This window comes from Trichosurus vulpecula, chromosome 2 (assembly GCF_011100635.1).
Source record: "Trichosurus vulpecula isolate mTriVul1 chromosome 2, mTriVul1.pri, whole genome shotgun sequence".
Taxonomy (NCBI): domain Eukaryota; kingdom Metazoa; phylum Chordata; class Mammalia; order Diprotodontia; family Phalangeridae; genus Trichosurus; species Trichosurus vulpecula.
The window spans coordinates 369,529,203-369,549,719 of NC_050574.1; the positions used below are offsets into that span (position 1 = coordinate 369,529,203).

Below are 20,517 nucleotides of genomic sequence, written 5' to 3' on the forward strand. Positions count from 1 at the left end.
GGTCTTTCCTGATAAATTCCGAAAGTCTGGCCCATGTAACAAAACCACCTCCAACAGAACAATCTTTCTTTTCTGGGGAAAGACTTTTTTCAAGATTTTGTATGCACCATATTTTTTTCTTTATACACACACACACACACACACACACAGAGCTACATGATGATTAAATCCATATTTGCTTAAATAAAGGATCTCTTGTCATCAGGGCAGTGTGAGACCACAGCTAAAGTAGCTGGTGTTCAATTTAAAAAGGAACTAACTGCTTTATTTGTATGATGAACAAATTTGTCAAAATCTATTTTAAAAAGTCTTCTATTTGGGTTGAGCAATTTGTAAGGAGCATGGAATAAAGCTGTTATTCTACCGTTGCTCTAGGGTCCATTCTTATAGGAAAGTTTTTCTTTTTTTAAATTCCCTGCCAATGAAACTAATCTCGTGCCCCCCACCCCGGCGATTTTGGGAAAATGCCACCATTTTGAAAATTCCAACTGTTTTGCCTAAGAACAGTCTATAGGATAAGGGTCATTTAATGAATTCTAGCTCATCTCAAAGAATTTTGCAATAAAAATTACATGATTATTTCTCAGCTCTCTAAGGTTAAATAACTTTAAATATCATCAAGTTCAATTAATGGGAAATAAATTAATCTGGTAATGAGTAAACCAAAGTGCAAATAGTTAACGGCTCTGTATGCTCATCTTAAGAGTATATCCAAGATGGTAATCTATGACTCTCATGTGATAGTAAACTAAAAGTCTTTTACATTTTGTACCATGCTTGAATCATTAAAGATTTGAATAGTTAAAGGTGGTAGTGGAGAACATTTAAAATTATTTCAGTCACAGAAACAAACTGAAAGATTTAAAAAAAAATTCTGGCTTTTAATCAATTTTGTACTTAATGAAACCCAAGAATATGAAGTTCATGGATGTCCCAAACTAATGCATTACCATTAATTTATTTCATAGAGATCTAGGGATTTAGTAGATTAATGTAATTTATCAAGTTTAAAAGGTGTGGGGGAGGTTTTGCTTTCAGGACCAAAATGCTTCTATCTTGTCTTTGATTAAATAGATACATGTATATGTGTGTATATCTACGTATACACATGCGTATATATGCACATATATGCATACACACATACATATATGTATATATACAGTAAGGCTAGATTTCAAACTACAAAACATATCATTTGCAATCCATAAATATTGATAAAGAACTCAAATTATATTGAATTTTGGCATTCTCAATATACCAATCAGTACAGATTCATATCTTAACAGTATTGGATTAAATTGTATAATCTTCTTCACTGCCATTTCTACAAAAACATAATAAAAAGGAATTAGTAAAACAGAAACAAAAATATTTAGGAAGAATTAAAAATTATGGGGTGTGGTGACTTCAGTGTGTGTGATTTCATCTATGTAAGGAACTTCCAGTATAGAAACCTCTACCAAAGCAGATCTGTAATTCCTCTGTAACTCAACATGCATGTCATTTATAGTCTTATAAAGCTGCCTGGGGCAATGAGTGGTTAAGCTATTTGCTTTTGTTAGCACAGCTAATATATGTCAGAACCACAATTGGAAGTAATGTCTTCATGACTTTTAGGCCCACCATGAAGGTTACCATGGCCTCTCAGGAAGAGCTCTAGTCACAAATAAACATCTATATAAGCATATGTGTATATATAGAGATGAACATAGAAAAGACCAAGGAATTTGACATTTCCAACTGGGTCAAATGGCCACAAAAATACCTAATGTAAAGCCATCTATTTATGCTGACCTTCCTTATTACCATTTAAAAAAAAAGATGTATAACTCTTGATCAGGTTAATACGAATGGATTTCCTTAGTAGTGTCAAGGGGGAAAAACTTGAATCGAAATGCTTTTGAAAATAAAAAAATGGAAAGTGAATATATTATGATTTTTAAAAAATCAATCCATAATAAAAGCAAAGAAGCATAATAGTAGTAATATGTGGCAGGGCATGGGTCTATGCAAACAGGATGACTACATGCTGGACATACACTATTTATACATGTATAGCTAATATGAATAGTTACAATTCAAAGGACTTACAAGAGTCTTCGGTTTAGGAGCTTTTCACAAATGGAGTTGGCTGGCCAGAAATAACCTTGCCTAAGCTTGTTTCCAGAGCGTATCTATGCCTAGATAATGAGCCACTCAAATAGGCTGAGCAATAAATTCTAGGGCCAACTAAGAATGCAAGAAACAAATTTTACAGAAGTAAAATGACATCATGATAATAACAAAATTCCTTCAGGTAAAAAGGTACGAGTAAAGTAAAGTAAAATGATAGATGGAAGTTGCAAAAAAACCCAAAAAAACAAATAAAGTTGGATTAAATACTTGTCAGGGATGCTTCAAGTCCGGAGGGAGTTGGATTTAGATGCCTGTTACATTTCTTTTCAACTCTAAGTTTCTATGAAAGAAACAAAAGGATACCATAGGAAAAAACAATATAATAATCCCAAAGACGTGTCATAGGATTATAGATTTAGAACTGGAAGAGAAGGATATCAGGTCCAACTGACTCCTTTTGTAGATGAGGAAACTGAGATACAGAGGTTAAGTGATTTGCCCAGTAAGTGGCTGAATTAGATCTTAACTCCGGATCTTGACTCCAAGACCAGTGTACACTATGCCATGCTAACTCTCCAAGGAAAGTACGTGGGCTTTAGGATGGAAAATCTAAGGTAGTAATTGGCCAAGCTGTGTGTATGTGTATATATGTACACACACATATTTTTGTATTCCTATTTTTGCCTACTAAGTATATACATTGACTCTTTATGGATTTATGATTCCATTGATGTGATGTTTCCTTTCTCTGGTTCAGATCACAATACATCTCCTTTCAATTTGGACAATTCTTATCTAGTCCTAAAAATTTTCCATAAAGGGAGGATTCCAAAATACTGGAAACTTTTCTCTAGGTTTTTAAAAATATATATTAAAAAGTCAAAATTGCAGATGACCTAAAAAGTGATTATGCTTTTATAATCATAGACAGTTGATAGAAGTATAGTAAAGGTTTTAAGGAAATATCCGATCAGAAGTGAGTTACTTATGTAAGAGCAAGTGATAGCAAATTTCAAAGTCCAAATATTGCACTGGTGCTATGAATTCAGCAAATTCATAATCATAAAAAGATGTGACTTTTTTCAAGCCCAATACTCATCTCATTTGGCTTTTTCTTTTGTGTTTCTCAGTAACAGTATTGTGGCTAATACTCTATGCCTCCTTACTAATGCATTGCAAATTTACTTACAAAGTTTTATGTAACCACTTTAAATGATATTCGAATTTAATTTAAAAAGAAGTTTCTCAGGAAAATGGAACAAATATCTGAAGGAAACCTTAAGTACAATAAGCAACCTTATTACACTTGAAGGTATTGTGGGTTCACGGTGATAGCCTCATGTATCTATAGCTCTCAATCAATCAATCAACCGACATTTACTCAGCACTTATTATGAGCCAGGTGTTAAGTACTGGGGATACAAAGAAATGTAAAAACAGTCCCTGCCCTCAAGGGGCTTCCATTTGAACTGGGAGAAAATATGTACATAAGCAAATACATAGGAGATACATAAGATGGAAGAAAACCTTAGAGGGGTGTCTTTAATAGCAGGAGGGACTGGGAAATGCCTCCTGCCACAACCTTAGGGGGGCTGTCTTTCATAGCAGGAGGGCCTGGGAAAGGCCTCCTGCAAATGGTGGCAGGAACTTGAAGATGGGAAGGGGGAGAATTTCAGGCATCAAGGAGACACAGTGCAAAGGCAGAGAAGCAGGAAATGAAGTGTCCTCACCAAAGAAGCACAAGCAGGGCACTTTAGAAAACTTTGGAAAAATCAGTTTCAGTTGAGTGATAAGGTTGCATAGCAGTCTGAAGAGGATTTAAGAAGAGTGAGAAGGAGGAAGTTGAAGCACCAAGGAAGAGATGATTTTCAAGGAGGCTGGGTGAAAGGGGGAAGAGAGAATAAAGGATAATGGCTAGCAGGGATGGTAGGATCAAATGAGGGGTTTTTAAGGATGGGGAGGACTGGTGTGTTTACAAAGAAGCAAGGACGGAACCAGGAGATAGGGAGACATGGAAGATCAGAGAGAATGGGTAATCTGTTGGAGAATGTGGGAGGGGAAGGGATTCAGGATGCATATAGAGGGATTGGCTTGGGTGAGAAGAAAGACTGCCACACATGGGACTGGAGTAAAGGAGATGGCAATGGGGAATGGTGTCAGAGGGCAACAGGATAAAGAGAATGCAAAGAGAAAGAGATCTTAGCTTCAGTTTTGTTCATGAAGTAGGAGGTGAGATCTTCAGGAGACAGAGAGACAGAGAGAGAGAGGGAGAGACAGAGACAGAGAGACAGAGAGAGTGAGAGACAGAGATAGAGACGGGGGGGGGGGAGGGAGGGGGGGGAGAGGGGAGGGAAGAGAGAGAGAGAGAGAGAGAGAGAGAGAGAGAGGAGAAAGGGTGTTAGGGGAAGCTTGAAGAGGTAAGGGGTTTGGAAGAGCTACTGTGGTGAATGGGTAATGGATCAATTCCAGAGGAGCAGGATGATAACCTTCCCTCAGGGAGGAACAGATCGAGATTAGATAAGAAATTGTGAGAGGATCCAATCAGCAGAGTTTTGACATTTCCCCTAGCTCCATTCTTTAACACAAGAAAAGGACCAAAGAAAGCAGATGGCTGGAATAATACTGGAATAGTATTTGGCATAGAAGGATCAGCAGTAGGACAAGGGAACAAAGAATATGAGATTATAAAATGTAACAGAACTGAACCAAGGTGTTCAGATTGAGAAGGGAAGAGAGTACCACCAATGCATAAGGTAATGGCTTAGGAAATTACTAAGGGATAGAGAGAGTGGAGGTCTCAGTGAGGATGAAGACTAGGCTTAAGAGTAAGGCATAAAGTGAGTGGAAAGACAAAATATTATGATCAGAGGAAAGAATTTGGGAGTTCTTGAATGTGGAATACTTGTGGGGGTTGTAGGGTGTGGCGATCCCTGTGTATAGCTGAAATGGAGTGGGAAAGTAAGTTATCTTAGTGGGGAAGATCTCAGAACTCAGAAGTTAGGTTATGTGAGGGAGGCTAGCAGCCAGTCACTAAACTCGTTAAGGAAGGAGAGAGAATGGCCTGGGGGTCAGCAGATAATGACCAGGATCTGGATTGAGTGACAAATTTGAATAGTATGAACCTCAAAGAATTAGAGGTTACTGAGTGATGTCAGAGGGAGAGTCTGGAAGTGGCAATGAGGAGGACGGAGTATTCCATTTACTGCACCATCACCAGCGAATGGAAGGATATGAAAGAAAGTGTGGCCAGGCCACTTTTCTGTCTCTTTCAGCAGCTAGACTGCTCACTTATTAAAGGGACAGCAGCTTAATGGAAAAGGGGGCTAGGTAAACAGTCTTGTTTGTAGGAAGCTAGTTCTCAGTACACATGATAGAAGTTTAAGATGAAAATTAGCTGACTATGTAGAAAGCATTCTAGAGGTCATGGTATAAGGGGCAGGAAGACCTGAAGTGGACATTAGAAGTAGGAAGAGATATGATGGGCATGAGGGAGCAGACAGTTAAAGTTAGGGGTTACTGGGGAGAGTAATAGGGAGGTAGTGAGAATGCAATTAGTAGGGAATTTTATGCTCCACAGGAAGCATTAAATATGTCAGAATTCCAAGGAAGCATGCAAGAAAAAATTCAATAATATATTGTGGGAAAGTCATGCTAAAAATTGTACCCTAAACACCAGCCCAATGGTTGTGGACTGTTAAATGCAATATGATTGTCAAAGACCATGGATAATCTTAAATAGTTTTCAAACCAGTCAAGAACAATTAATGCCATAAAATCTTAGACAGGGTCCCAGATGCATAGTATCTTGCCAACATTCCACTGCCAAAGAGTAGAAGGGTGAAGGAAGGAGGTATCCCAGGGGTGGGGAACCTGTGGTCTCAAGGCCACATGTGGCATAAAAGGATCTGTTCTGTAAAATTTGGACTCAGTCAAAAGGCCACACCCAAGGACATAGAAGGCCACATGTGGCCTCGAGGTCACAGGTTCCCCACTTCTGTAACTAGACCCTTCTTCTACTGTTACTATTATAGTGTCATTATTATTATAATCTTTACTATTTTCTAACAATAAAATTATATAGCTTAATCAAAGTCTCTGTTAGTAGAGGCATAAAGATAGTTTTGTAGAGTATGCCATGCTCTGGTGGGAAGTAGGTGATTGATACATTTCACCTACTTTGGTTCGATTTAATTAACTAGTTGGCTGAGATATACACAGCCCAGATGTCCTTGCCTCAGTTAGAATAGTGCTGTCACTGCAAATGCAACATTTGTCAAATCCATAGGTACTTTCTTTTTGGGAGCAAACCAAATTAGAATTATTTTGTCCTACTGATTAACTAGTGAGAAGCTGAGAATATCTCTTAACTCAAAATACAGAAATTTCAGCACAAAGATGTTCTAATAATGAACACTTAAAAATCAGAATATCACTCAAAATTGAGTGCAATCAATAAATTCTATTTCTTTTGTCTCATTTTATTTGGGTTCATAACACAGATCAGCAATCTAAATATATAAAGCAAAAAAAAAAAGATTATCAGTACAGCCTATTCCTGACAAAATATTTTTAAAAGGCCTTTATACCATAATAGTAGATAGTCTAGACCTTATTTTAATAGATCTTATTTTAACTTCACAACACTTGAGATCTGTTGAATAGAAGACTTAAAAAAAATTGTGACACCCCCCCCCCCCTCAACTCACTTCTGGTCAGACAGGTGATGGACTTAAATGGAAGAGTGATACATATATTTTTGCAGATGACCAATATAGGAATTTGTTTTGCTGGGCTATTCATATTTTTTTAATTGTTCAATTTGGGGGAAGGGAAAATGAGAGAGGCAGATAATAAATGCATGCAAAATTAAAAAAAAATATGTTGCACTTAAGAAGACTAGTAGCCTAAGCAGGCAACATTCTTAAGAGTTAGTAAATTATAATTTTGACCTCACTGTCAGTAATTATGAATCTAAACATTTCAAGCACAACATAACCATTGTGAAGGACTGTTTTAACCTGAGGGCAGAATTTGTCCCCAGAAATAGTCAATATTTGCTTTATTAACCTTTTGAATTTTTAATTAGGTATCTCAATGTTCTAGATGTTATGGATACCTGACTAAACAGATGATGAGTTATGACATCGGATGGACTGCCCCAATCCAGCTCACCAGGAGAAATGCCCAGATGGGTCAACTGGGGACAGCGATTCTTTTTTTAATTTTTATTTTTTAAAAGCCAAAGACCATATTTGAGTGCAGCTGAACTATTCAAATGGTTCAGTGAAAGAAATATATGTAGGCATTTATGTGTCTAGTTTATTATTTCCACACAATATGGCCAAACCAAATTCCAGGCACATGAAATTATGATTACTGTTTTTTTCATTACTAAGGGGGAAAAAACCCAACCTTCAAACATTCTACAATTTGGCTTCATCCATAAAGCTAAAATCAATGATAAAAGGGGTGATGGAATGGTATTTACCAATTATACCACTGTTGTGGGCCAAAATTTTCAAGTTAAAGGAAAGTCTCTTTTAATGTGTTATATTTCATTAATTAATGATCTCCATACATACTAGCAAATAGATTCCTTAGAGTTATATGCATGGAACTTCCTTATGTATAGGATTCCTTCTGTCTATGTGCTTTTCTCTAAAATCAGTGGAACTTTATAGCAGAAATAATTTCCATAGTGGGGGAAATATTATACTACCAAATAACAGGTCAATTATTTTAAAATAATCAGTAGGAGAAGAGAATAAGCATTTATGTAGTATCTATTATATACCAGGAAGTATGTTAAGTGCTTTACAAACACATACATTTTATACCTTTTAAGGTTTTTGTAACAAGGGATAATAATATAGAACTATTTTAAAGTGGTATAGAACTATCTTAAAGAAGGGAATTGACCTGTCCCCCCCCACCCCCATATCATTTGACAGGAAAGACTGTGTAAAAATGTTCCATTCCCTTTCTTTCCAAGTCTTTCCAACACCTATTGTTACAATAAATTTTAAAATAACAAGAGGTACAAAAAAATTTTACAACCACATTAAGTAGTCATATTACTTTGTCTTTTGGTTGGTTGATTAAAAAAATTAGACCAACAGGGCTATCTTTTCAAAAATTAAACACCCTTACTAATATATATTTCTATGGATAAAGATTCAGTAATTTCTTCTCATAGCCTTTATCTTTATTTAAACATTATCACAGGCACAGAGCTCTTTCTTATCCTTAATAAAAGTCTTCCTTGTTTAACTTACACACTTATTCTTGTTTGATCTTTGGAGATAGACAACAATTTATTAGTAATCTCATAATAATTTGCATCTACCAGGAGTCACTCATCAGGGTATCGACACACTTTAAAGACCGCTCAAAATAACTGATAACGAGAGAACTGCAAATTAAAACAACCCTAAATTTTCACCTCACCCTATAAGAATAGCAAAGATGACAAAAGGTGAAGTGGTAGACATTGGAAGATCCGTGGCAGGACAAGCACACTGTTGGTGGAACAGTTAACTGGTCCAACCTTTCTGGAAATCAATTTGGAATTAGACTCAAACAAGTTTAACCCAGAAATGTCACTATAGTCAGAGGTGAATAATCGTAGGTCAATAAACCTTCATTAAGCATCTACTATAGTACAGCAGCACTACTACTATGGTACTGCTACAGTATGCCAGATAGCATGCTAAGCGCTGGGGATACAAGTAAGAAAAAGAAAAACAGTTCCTGCCCTCAAGGAGCTTACAATCTAATGAGAGAAGACAATACATAAAAGGAAGCTAGGACTACCAGAGGGAACGTGGGAGGGGGTGGTACAAGATATTCATGAGAAACCAATGAAGTTAGCAGGAAAAGTCTGACTCCTCAATGAAGAGAGGCCTTAGGAAGAGTTCACTGCTCTACCATCCCAGAGGAGAGAGGGAGCTGAATGTGTTGAGGCAGTGCTGAGAATCAAAGCTGAACCAATCTTCAAGATGATGAGATGTTAGACATATACTCTAAGGACATCAAATGCAGAGGAAATGATCTATATACAAAAAATTTTATAGTAACACTTATACAGCAGTAGCAAAGAGCTGTAATCAGAAGGAGTGCCCATCAATTATGGAATGGCTGAACAAAATATGGATTATGGAATGTTAGTTTGTCCTAAGAAGTAATAAACATAATATATAATAATGTATATTTAATATAATTAATATAATATACTACACTATACTGTACTATAATATAATAAATAAAATATAAATGGAAAAAAAATCTAGCTTGTACAAGCCAATATAGAATCAAGTAGGCTGAATCAGGAGAGCAATTTCACAATTCACAGTAATGTAAAATACAGCTACCTTCAAAGACTTTAAAATTCTGTTCACTGTAGAATTGTTCACAATCATGACTTAAGACACAGAGGTGGTGGACAAGGATTGTGGAATGAGGCATACATTTTCAGAAATGATCAATGTACTGATTTCCTTTGATTGACTATGGTTATTAATAATGTTATTTGCATTGAAATGTTATAGGGAATCAATCACTGAAAAGAGATAAATGATCTTTAAAACAAACAAAAAAGCATTTTAAAAAAATAGTTGTATCCTTGACCAAAAAAAATAAAATGGAAATTTGGAGGAAGGATGATGTGATTAGCCACAGCCAGGCATGTACATATTACAAGAGAGAAACACAGATAGAATTTCAAAGAGGAAAGAGCCTAGTCTGTCATACATCTGGGAATTTAAGGCATGAGGGAACTTGGAATACCACTGTCCAGTAACCTTTGACATATAGGCAGGTAGAACATAAAGATTTTTCCTTTTCATGAATAACAGGATGCTTTGCACTAGTATCTCCGTGAGAACATAAAAGGCACCTACTGAGAACAACCACTCATTGGTGTTTTTAGATCTAGTGGAATATCCCATTACATCTGCCGCCATCTTGGTATCATTTCCGCAGAGAAAAGGGGAGACAAGGGAATTTTGGTGCTCGACTGAACCAAGGCAAGAACTATTAACATGTATCTTTGCCCTGTGCTTGATAACTATATCCTTACAAGCTACATGTGCTTATTTTTAACCCTGGTTTATATCAAGGTAGTCATTTTCTCCATTACATTAAAAACCATAATAATAAATAGCATTTATATGGCATTTACTATGTGCCAAGCCCTGTGTTAAACACTTTACAAATATTTTCTCATTTGATTCTCCCAACAACCCTGTGAGGTAGGTGGGAGCTATCCTCATCCCCATTGTACAGCTGAGGAAACAGAGGTTAACAGAGTATACATGACTTGTTTAAAGTCATACAACTAATAAATATCTGAAGATGAACTCAGCTCTTCATGGTGCAAGGACAAGCATTCTATCCACTTTGCCACCTGTCTGAGCATAGGTTGGCTCTCCTCAGTTTTCCAGGATGGATGCGTTTAGGGGAAAAGATAATGCATTCTGTTTTAGATGTGGGGAGTGTAAGATACCAATAGGACATTAAGATGAACATGCCCAATAGGAGCTTGGTCATGTAGAACTGGAAATCAAGAGAGACAACGGGGCTGGATATAAAGATATGGAAGTCACTTGTTTAGAACCGATAAGGTAAATTCATCAAAGTGGATGAGATCAAGAGGAAAGAGCACAGACAAAGAGGAAGAGAAGGCTCAAGTCAGGCCTGGGCTGCATCCACATATACGCACAGGTATGAAAAGCTAGCAAAGAAGACCGAGAAAGATTATTTAGACATGTAGGACGAAGAGCATGATAAAGCAAGATCACAAAAATCCAGGGAAGAAAGAGTAACTGGAGAGAGGGAAGAGTCAACAGTGCTGAAAGTTTTAGAGTTGTTAAAAAAAAAAGGATGAGGACTAAGAAAAGGCCTTTGAATTTATCCATAAAGAAGTCATAGGTGATGTTAGAAGGTGTAGCTTTAGTTGAGTTGTAGGGACTGAAGCCAGAATGTAAAAAATTGAGAATTGACTGGAAGAGGAGGAAACAAATGTAGATGGTTTTTTCCTAGTTTGACTATGAAAGAAAGGAGGTATAAGATGAGGACTTGGGTAGTGAAGGTTGTTTTCTTTTTTAATTTGTTTTTTTTTTTAGAATAAGGAGGATCTGGGCATCTTTGTAGTTAATTAGGAGGAAATGAGTGAATGAGAAATTGAAAATTCAGGAGAGGGGGAATAATCAAAAGGGCAAGCCCCTCAAGGAGATAGGAAAGTATGGCATAAAGAGCTGGTGTTGGCAAGGAGAAGGGCCCACTTTATCCTCTGAGACTGAAGCTGAGGTTTTCTCTTCTGAATGAAGTCAGTTCTAAGCTTTCTAGTTTCCAAACTAAACAAACTCAAGTTCTAAAAATTCCTTCACAAACTCATTTTCTTCATCTATATTTTGTTACTTTTCTCTAAAGACTCCCATTTATTCATATCCTATTCAAAAGAAGAAATTCATAGTAGACAAAATAGTGCAGTAAAGGTTTTCATCAATGCAAGGAAAGTTAATTCCCTGATGTCGCAAATCAGACTCTGGTTAAAACATCTATCTCAGTACACATTTTTAAAATGGATAATAGAGCAACATCACTGATATGCTGCATTTACCTATGTTAATGAGTTTTGCCTCCTCCTGTGTTTTATTATGGGTTCTGTATAATTTCAAGATAGTTTTGATGAACAGTTTCGCAAATATATCACATCCCTTCAAGAAATTCCTAATTTAACTTAAACCCAGTCCATTGGTTTATCTCCTGATATTCACTGCTGTGTTTCAAACAATTTCTTCCATTGATATAATGTATTTGAAGAACCAGTGGGTTTAGAATGTAATTTCTTTAAGTGCAGGTGGCTGATTTATTCTAAGTCCCCCTGGATGTTGGTAAAGTTTCAGTTTCCTTGAAGGTGACATCATACTTGCTAGGTCCACAAATAAGGACTAAGTTGTCCAATGAAGTAAATACTTAAGGAATAGGTAACTTACTTCTAGGTTCCCGAGGTCCATCCACAGTAATTTTGATGGCTCTATGGTAGGTGGCTACTTGGGGTGGATTTGTGAAGACGGTGATGGTCAGTGTGAAGCTTTTCCCTACAAGAAAGAAGAGAATGGCGGTATAATATTACTAAATATGAAATCACCACATTTGCTAGGGATTAATTATCACTGACTTTTACTTTCCTGCAGAGAAGCAGAAATGGCAATAGCATCTTTACATTAAAGCAACTGAAGTTTCATGTTTAGATGGGTTTCAATGCCAGCATACTGACCATCATTCTAACATAAAGTGTGTTGTCCATGAAATCCCAAGGCAAAGTATACCATATTTAGAAGACATGGTTAATAGCTAATCCATTCTGTTATTATATAACTTTATCTGATGACATATAACATTTCACATGATCATTAATTTTAATTATTCAATTCTACAAACATTTAATAAGTATAATAATTAACAAGTAAGATAGGCCTGAAGTACTTTATGCTAATGACGCTAGAAACTTGAGGATCAGTTTGGCAGATTCACCTATTTGGCCCAGGGACAAAAGGAATAAGTAAGGGAACAAAACAAGGCAAGGTAAACCTTTGAAAGAAAGGAAAACATGTTAGTGGGCCAATGTACATCAGAAGCCCCAGTGGAATTCCTCTGTATCTATTTATAAGGCCCTCTCAGTTTCAACCATCAACCTTCCTGCTTTCTTTAACTTTCACTTGAAGCTTTGAGGAAACAGGAAAAAGTCATTTCTAATTTAGGGAATGGATTGAATATAAAAAAAATTCTCTCAATATATTTGAAAATGTATGATATACTGGCATTGTTGTGGGTTGGGTTTTATTTTGTTTTTTCTGTATATACAGAGGGAAACTAGCCTGTTAGATCATATAAAAATTAAAAGTCACTAAAACAAATAAGGAAATGTACTTAATAGACTGAACTGAAATAAATATGAAGCCAATATGAATTTGCTCTGTGTACTGCCCATTGAAATTGGCCTCTCTAAAAAAGCATAATAATTTTTGCACTACTTCCTAGTACTATTTTGAGGATCAAATGATATTTTTTAAATTGATTTGTAATTATCAAAAGGGCTGTATATATGATAGTATAGTTTTTACTCTCATATAACATGAGTACATGGAAGGAGAGTGAGCATTACATCTAGCAGAGAAAAGTAAAATCATGCATAATTCCTTTACCTTCCTAAAAAGAGCACACACACACACACACACACACACACACACCCCATTGAAAAACTAATTTTTTCCCCTCCAAGCTAGAGCGTACCATTTTTCAGTTTTTCTGTCTGCAAAATGGGATAATAATAGCACCTGCCTCATGAGGTTATTGTAACGATCAAATGAGACGGCCTATGTAAATCAATTTGCCTTAGAGCTCTATATAAATGCTAACTATAATTAAGTCTGTTGAACTACAGGACCTCTGAAAGTCCCTTCTAGCTCTGAAGTCCTATAATTGAATCAACCTAAACAAGTAAGCAGCCCAAAACATTGCATGACCTCCATTAAACAATATACTAAGATACTTCTACTTCTGATTTCATAAGGAAAATGCATCAACATTTCAAGAATTCGTAAATTTATCAGTATGGGTAATTCTTCCACTAATGTAGAATGCAATTCTCACATAAGATGGTGGATTGTCTCTGTGAAGTGTTGTGACTGAAAAAGTTATCACCCTTTACCTAAAGTAGTGACAAACCTCTCTGCACTTAGCTAGGCTGGTGATCAAAAACCAGACATCATTGGACCCATATTAAATTTCTTTGAGAGCCCAGGTTCACCAGAAGGGCTAAACTCACTGTTGAAGTACATTGTTGATAGGCAAGATCAGGTTGTCCTTTTGAGTAGGTGGTTGCTTACATGTTTTAATCTTAAAGGTTTCAGGAAGACAACTTTCCAAATATACCTCCCCCACCAGTCTGTTAATGATGCCTGAAATTCTACCACTACAGATTCTTTTTTCCCCCCAGTGCCTTGGATGGGATAACACTATAAGCTGTTGTCAGCTAATATCTCAGCAGGGATTAGTTGATCAGATGCATTCCAGCTATCATAGCTAGCTAAGAAAAAGGCTTTGCTGGAACAGAACACAGGATAGCTACTTGGTGGGGGTGGGAGGTGCAGGAGGCCATAGAGCCTGGGCATTAACCAAGTCTATCCAGCATACCATCTGTCAGGCAATCTTTCTAAAAATAGCACACTTTCATCTGTCACTCCTATGCTAAAGAACCTATAGTAGCTCCCCATTTCAATTCAAATCAACTAATATTTATTAAATATCTATTATGTACAAGATACTGTACTAAGTATTCAAGAGTAAAACGACAAAAATCAAACAGTCCCTGCTCTCAAGAAATTTCTATTCTATGGATTACCCATCCCATTACTTACAATATTACACATAAACTCTACTGCTTCAAGTCCTGCTATATTAAGACATCACTCTCACTACTCTCTAGTAACTCACATCGACTTCATCAGTTTGGTTTCTCTCATGAGCATTGCTATTTTCACCTCACTGTCTTTGGGTCATGTCACTTCCCCAGGCAAAAAGTTCTTCCCTTCTCAGAATAAATAAATCTCAGAAATGGAAGAGCCTTCAAACTACCAAGTCCAACCCTTGTCTGAACAACAAGCCCCTCTGACAGGTCCAAGAAATGATCATCCACTCTATGCTTGAATGCTTCACGTTAAGAGAAGTTCCTAAGACTGACCAATCCTCTTTGGGAGAATTCTAATTGTTCAGAAATTTTCCCTTAGACACAAGCAACATTTTTCTTTTTCTCTTCATTGCTCCTTATTCTGCCCAGAGGCCAAAGCAGGACAAATCTAGTCTACCTTCCATATGACAGATCTTTAAATTTCTAAATATAGACAACTTATTAATCCCAAGACTGCTTATTCAGATTCAACATTCCCACTTCCCTTGAATCATCTTCAAATGACATGTTCTTTAGTCCCTTTACCATTTTAGTTGCTATTCTCCTAAAATAAATGGTAGCAAAACATTTTTAAGCTACTGTTTTTTTCTTATAAAAGACATTACCACGTGCAAAAGATGGTGCTCAAATTTACACTGCAACAATCTTTCTTCTGGCTCCAAAAAATCCCTCCTTTCTTTGTTATCGTTGAGTCATTTCAGTCATATCCAACTCTCTGTGACTCCATTTGGGGTTTTCTTGGCAAAGATACTGGACTGGTTTGCCATTTTCTTCTCCAATACCTTAGTTTACTGATATATAAAATTAAGAATTTTGATTGGATTATACCTAATGTTCTTTTGTTGGTCTTAATCTATGAAGACTTGTATGAACAGACAGAGTGATGTTGGTAGAGCTAAAAAACACCGCATCCAACAACCACAACAATATAAATGGACAGAACAACAAAACAATTGAAACTAAATGATGCATAAGTAAAATGGCCAAGTTTGGCCCTAAGGAAAAGATATAAGAAGACATTTCTTCCAACTTCTTTCAATATGTGTGTGTGTGTGTGTGTGTGTGTGTGTGTGTGTGTGTGTGTGTGTGTGAGTGTGTGTGCGTGTGTGTGTGTGTGTATGTGTGTAGATGGAACATTGCATATAAAGTCAAGCTTTCTTGATATATCAGTCAATCTTGCTACACTATTTTGTTTATCCCTCTCTTATTTTTTTTATAAGGTATTACGCTCAGGGAGGAAGAATCTTGAGAAATGAAATTGACAGAAAGAAAACGGTATGAATAAAAAAATTAAAAACATGTGAATAAAAGTTTATTTTAAAAAGTAAATAAAAAGATATTAAGAGATATTGTGTTGGTAAACAAAATGGGCTCTTAGCACTCAGTTCAACCAGGTGGCCTTGAAGAGTTTGGCCTTTGTTTCCTTCATTAGGCCTCAGGGGAGGGCCTAGTTTACACATGAGTTTGAGTGACATGTCTGGGACAGCAGAGGCTTTTAGACCACATGGGTTGAAGTCGCCTCTTTGTGATGATTCTAGGTCACGTGGGTGAGTTGTATGTGTGACTCACCCTTGACCCTGAAAAAGATATAAAACCAGGGGTGGCTTTCTATTCTTTGGAGCTCTTACCCACAGCCATGGTGGTGCGAGTAACTCAGGGCCAGCCCTTGTTATGAGCTCCCGGGCTGAACCTAGATGTTGGTAAATATGAATTATATTTGGGCTGTCTGTCGATGTTTGTAATTTGTTTGTATTTGCTCTGAAATTCAGGGTGCTGGCTTTTTCCCCTGAACTAAGTGAATGATATTTGTATGCTGAATTAAAGCAAGCTTGTCAACCCCTTAACGTTGCTTTCCTTACTAAAGCAGATCAAAAGAACCTGGGCTTTGGTAGTGTGCTGGCCCAGCATGCTTGTTGTTAGGCTTGTGTTGGTCTTTCACCCCCACAACAACTGCTAGCCAGACTGCTGAAACAGATATGGAATACAAAACAATGAAGGAAAGGAATATCTGGTATAACAGAAGCAAAAGCAATAATTTTAAAAGACTGAAGGAATTATATTCCAGACAGGATGCAGAGTCAACTAACAATACAAGTCATCTTTAAGAATGTGACATATGAAAAAGCCTAAATACCACAATTCAAGGAGTAATGCAAAAACAATTTCCCAGAACTTCTGAATATTGACAACAAAGCATCAATTGAGAGAATCCACAGATCATCTCCAGGAAAATAACAATAACTATGTTTTAAAATGCAAGGCATATAGTGGTTAAAATTGAACATTTTCAATGACAGACAACAAAATTTATGAGATCAGGGGAAAGATCTTCAAATATAAAGAAAAAGAAATTAAAATAGCACCAGGTTATTCAGTAGTGACAAAGAATTTCAGGATGTAATGGAATAACATATTTCAAAAAGCTTCAATCCAAAATTATAGATCATGAAAGCTTGAAACTTAACCACCAGTGAAAAAAATATGTATGTTCAAAAAGAGGGATATTTAAATCTAACCTTAAAAAAGTGAGATGTGAAAAAAAGACAAAGAGCAATTATCAAGAGATAGAAGTGGACATAGTGGAATAATGATGTAAATAGATCTTTAAAAAACTGGAGAAGTGAAGGTGGAGAAGCCAGATTGCAGCACTGTGGACTAATTGAACTCTGGCCCCCCTAGAAGTGAATCAGTGTATTTTGTGGGAAGGAATGGCAAAATCAGAGGGCTCACAAATGATAGAGGGAATGAGAATATACTTTTAGGATTAAGAAGGAACAAAAATTAATGCTATCTTGACGTTTCTATGTATTTTAGCAGTGGAATTGGATGGCTGACCTTTCCAAACTTATCATCCTTTATCATCCTTTATATTACTGTCCTTTATATTTTTTATGACCCAACCAGATTGACCTTCCTGCTGTTTTATATTTGCAAAATTATATCTCCTGTCTCTATGTCTTTGCATGTCTGGAATGCATTTTCTCCAAATCTGGGTCTCAAAGAATCCCTGTCTTTCTTTAAAGAGCAACACCTCTTTATAAAGTTTTTCTTGACTACTGTAGCTACTAGTACTTTCTGGTTTCCTGGACTTGGATCACCATCATTTTCTCTCTCTCTCTGTCTCTGTCTCTCTCTGATTTCCCCCAGTAGAATGTAAGTTCCTTGAGAGAAAAGACTGTTTCATTTTTGTCTTTTTATTGCCAGCATTTAATCTAACACATAGTAAGGGTTTAGAAAATGTTTGTTGTTTGATTGTTTGGTAATAAAGAAGTTATAGTCCAATTCCCAGATAAGGCTGTTAGCTCCATGAAAATAAAAACTTCCTTCAATTAATCAATCAATCTACAAGCATTTCTTAAGAACCTACTATGTGCCAAACACTATGCTAGACACTGGAGATACAAGTACAAAGGATCTAACAAGTCCTACTCCCAAGTAGGGATTTCATTCTAAAGGTAGAGGCAACAACATATAAAACACAAATATAAAGTGACTATAATATGAACATATATAAAGGTACTTTGGAAGAGAGGTACTCTGGTAGATCAGGAGAAGTTTCATGCAGAAAATGTTGCTTGTGCTGCATCTTAAAGGAAGAGGGACTCTGAAGTGGAGGAGAAGAGATAGTGCATTTCAGCCATGTGGATGGCCTGTGTTAAGGCACAGAAATAGGAAATGAAGACTTGTAAATGGGGAACAGAGAAAAGGCAGGTTTGGCAGGACTAGAGACTGATTTCCTTTTGGGGAGTAGTTTCAGTGAGATATGAAAATTTCCCTCTGTCACAAATGATTAATCTACACACAAAGGCAATTCAATTTTTAGATGGAGAAATCAGTTAGAAAAACCAGGTTTTTCCTGTTTGTTTTTAGTTTTATATATCACAGTCACTGAACCAGCTGTAAGGAAAGGGAATCCACTGCTTCCAAAATATCAAGTGGGAATGACACAAGATTTTAATTCTGAGTCCCTAGGGTCAAATCCCACCTCTGCAACTTACTGCCTCTGTGGCCTTGAATAAGACATTTAACCATTTTAGTCCCTAGTTTCTTCATCTATAAAACAGGTGGGTTGGACATAATCTAAATTTCAGCTCTCAATCTATGACCTGTGAATTTCTAATTACTGACCCAATAGAAAGAAATCTTACCTATTTGTAGTTGAAAACAATAGATCATTAAGGCTTTCTTTTCTTTCTTTTTTAAATTAGGAATATCTCTGGTGATTTTCAAATAAGTGATGAAGGGACATTTTCTTCATATACCATGTTGAGTCAAAATGTGCCCTTCTAATACTAACATATTTGAGACACAGAGCCACAGATTCCAGGTAACTTATGTACTTTAGGATTCATTTGGTTTTACCTTCATGTGAGAATTATCCTAAAGCTAAAATGTATGCATTTTATCCAAACACCACTGCACTAGACAACAAAGATTTCATAATTATTTTGTTCAGGGTCTTCTTAGTAGATACCAATTTCTAGAGGTCCTGAACTTCAACTTTATTCATTATATATACACACATATGTATGTGTGTATATATGTATAAGCATATGTATATATCTATAAACACACACACATATACATATCAAAAACCCACACACCTAATAGATGGAATTAGAATTTTCAAGGTGTTATGGTAATTGGGGTGGGACTTTTTTTTTTTTTTTTTTTTTGCTGTTCTTCTCTTTTGGAATGCTAAGGCAATCAAGTGCCTTTAATGAGTCTTACCTTTGTTGGAATGGTGCAGGTAAAGTGGTACCCTATTATCTTTTGTTTTGGAGTGCTTCTGGGCACTGAGGTAATCAAGTACCTCTGATAAGTCTTGCCTTTCAAATGTAATGGCAAACAAAATGGGACTTTTCGCTGTTTTTTGTTTTAGTGCTTCTTGAACTAAGGTAATCAAGTGCCCCAGGGCCCTGAGGCATGTATATAAGATCTTATGTTGGAATTTTGTTTTGGGAGCACATTCATTGAATGAGTGTTGGTGATGAGACTCTGGGTAGCTGTTGAAGCAGCTCCCCCCCAGTCTTGAAAACCCAGATGTTGGTGCTTCTCCCTAGTAATTATGCATATATTGTGATTTGGTCAGACAGATAAAAGCCTGTCTGTTGATCTGTTTGTAATTTCTGTTTGTATTTGCTCTGAAGTTCAGGGTGCTGTCTTTTCCCCCTGAACTAAGTGAATGGTATATGTATGTTTAATTAAAATAAGACTGTTAACCCTTTAAAGTTGCTTTTCTTATAAAAGCAGATCAGAGGACTTGGGCTAGCAGCCCTCCTGTGTGCTCTTGTTGTTGGTCTTTCACCTCCACAGCAGCTGCTGACAACATTGTTGTTACACAAGACCAAAGCCTTGTATACATGTAAAAGTGATGTGTTTCACTGATCCCAGAAAACCTGGCTTTCAGACTTAGATCCCCTAGGTATGTGACCAATCTTTTTTCAAGCTACTTAAACTCTGCGTGTCTCAGTTTTCTTATATGTAAAATAAGGATAATAATATTTATGCTGCCAACTACTCAAATATGTATTTTGAAGGACAAATTAAAATACTATACATATATACATACAGGTGTACATAGATATTCATATATATATATATATATATATATATAGTTTCTGTAAATTACAAATTATTATATAAATATGTTGTTAACATAAAGCTGCAAGAGTCCTTAGAGGTCTTTTCCAACACATTCATTTTATAAGTGAGGAAGCAGAGACACAGAGAGGTTTAACAACTTAAACAAGGTCACATAGCTAGTGAGGAGCCTAGTGTGGCTGGGACTAGAATCCAGGTCTCCTCACTCCCAAACAAATTTTCATTCCACCACACTAAATACTGTAGTCATTTGTAATAAAAAATAATAGTGTAGAATCTTCTGTCTCAAGACACATCATAATATATTTAAACATTAAAAATGTGTT

At 36.3% G+C, this 20,517-nt stretch overlaps 1 protein-coding gene across 1 annotated transcript in view; it reads right to left on the reverse strand.

Moving 5' to 3' along the window:
• Positions 1-20,517, reverse strand: part of RUNX1 (RUNX family transcription factor 1) — a 138,827-nt gene that overhangs the window by 84,187 nt on the left and 34,123 nt on the right. The window contains exon 4 of the mRNA XM_036747235.1: positions 12,111-12,215. Within this exon, the coding sequence (XP_036603130.1) occupies positions 12,111-12,215 (105 nt within the window). The remainder of the gene's footprint in view (positions 1-12,110; positions 12,216-20,517) is intronic.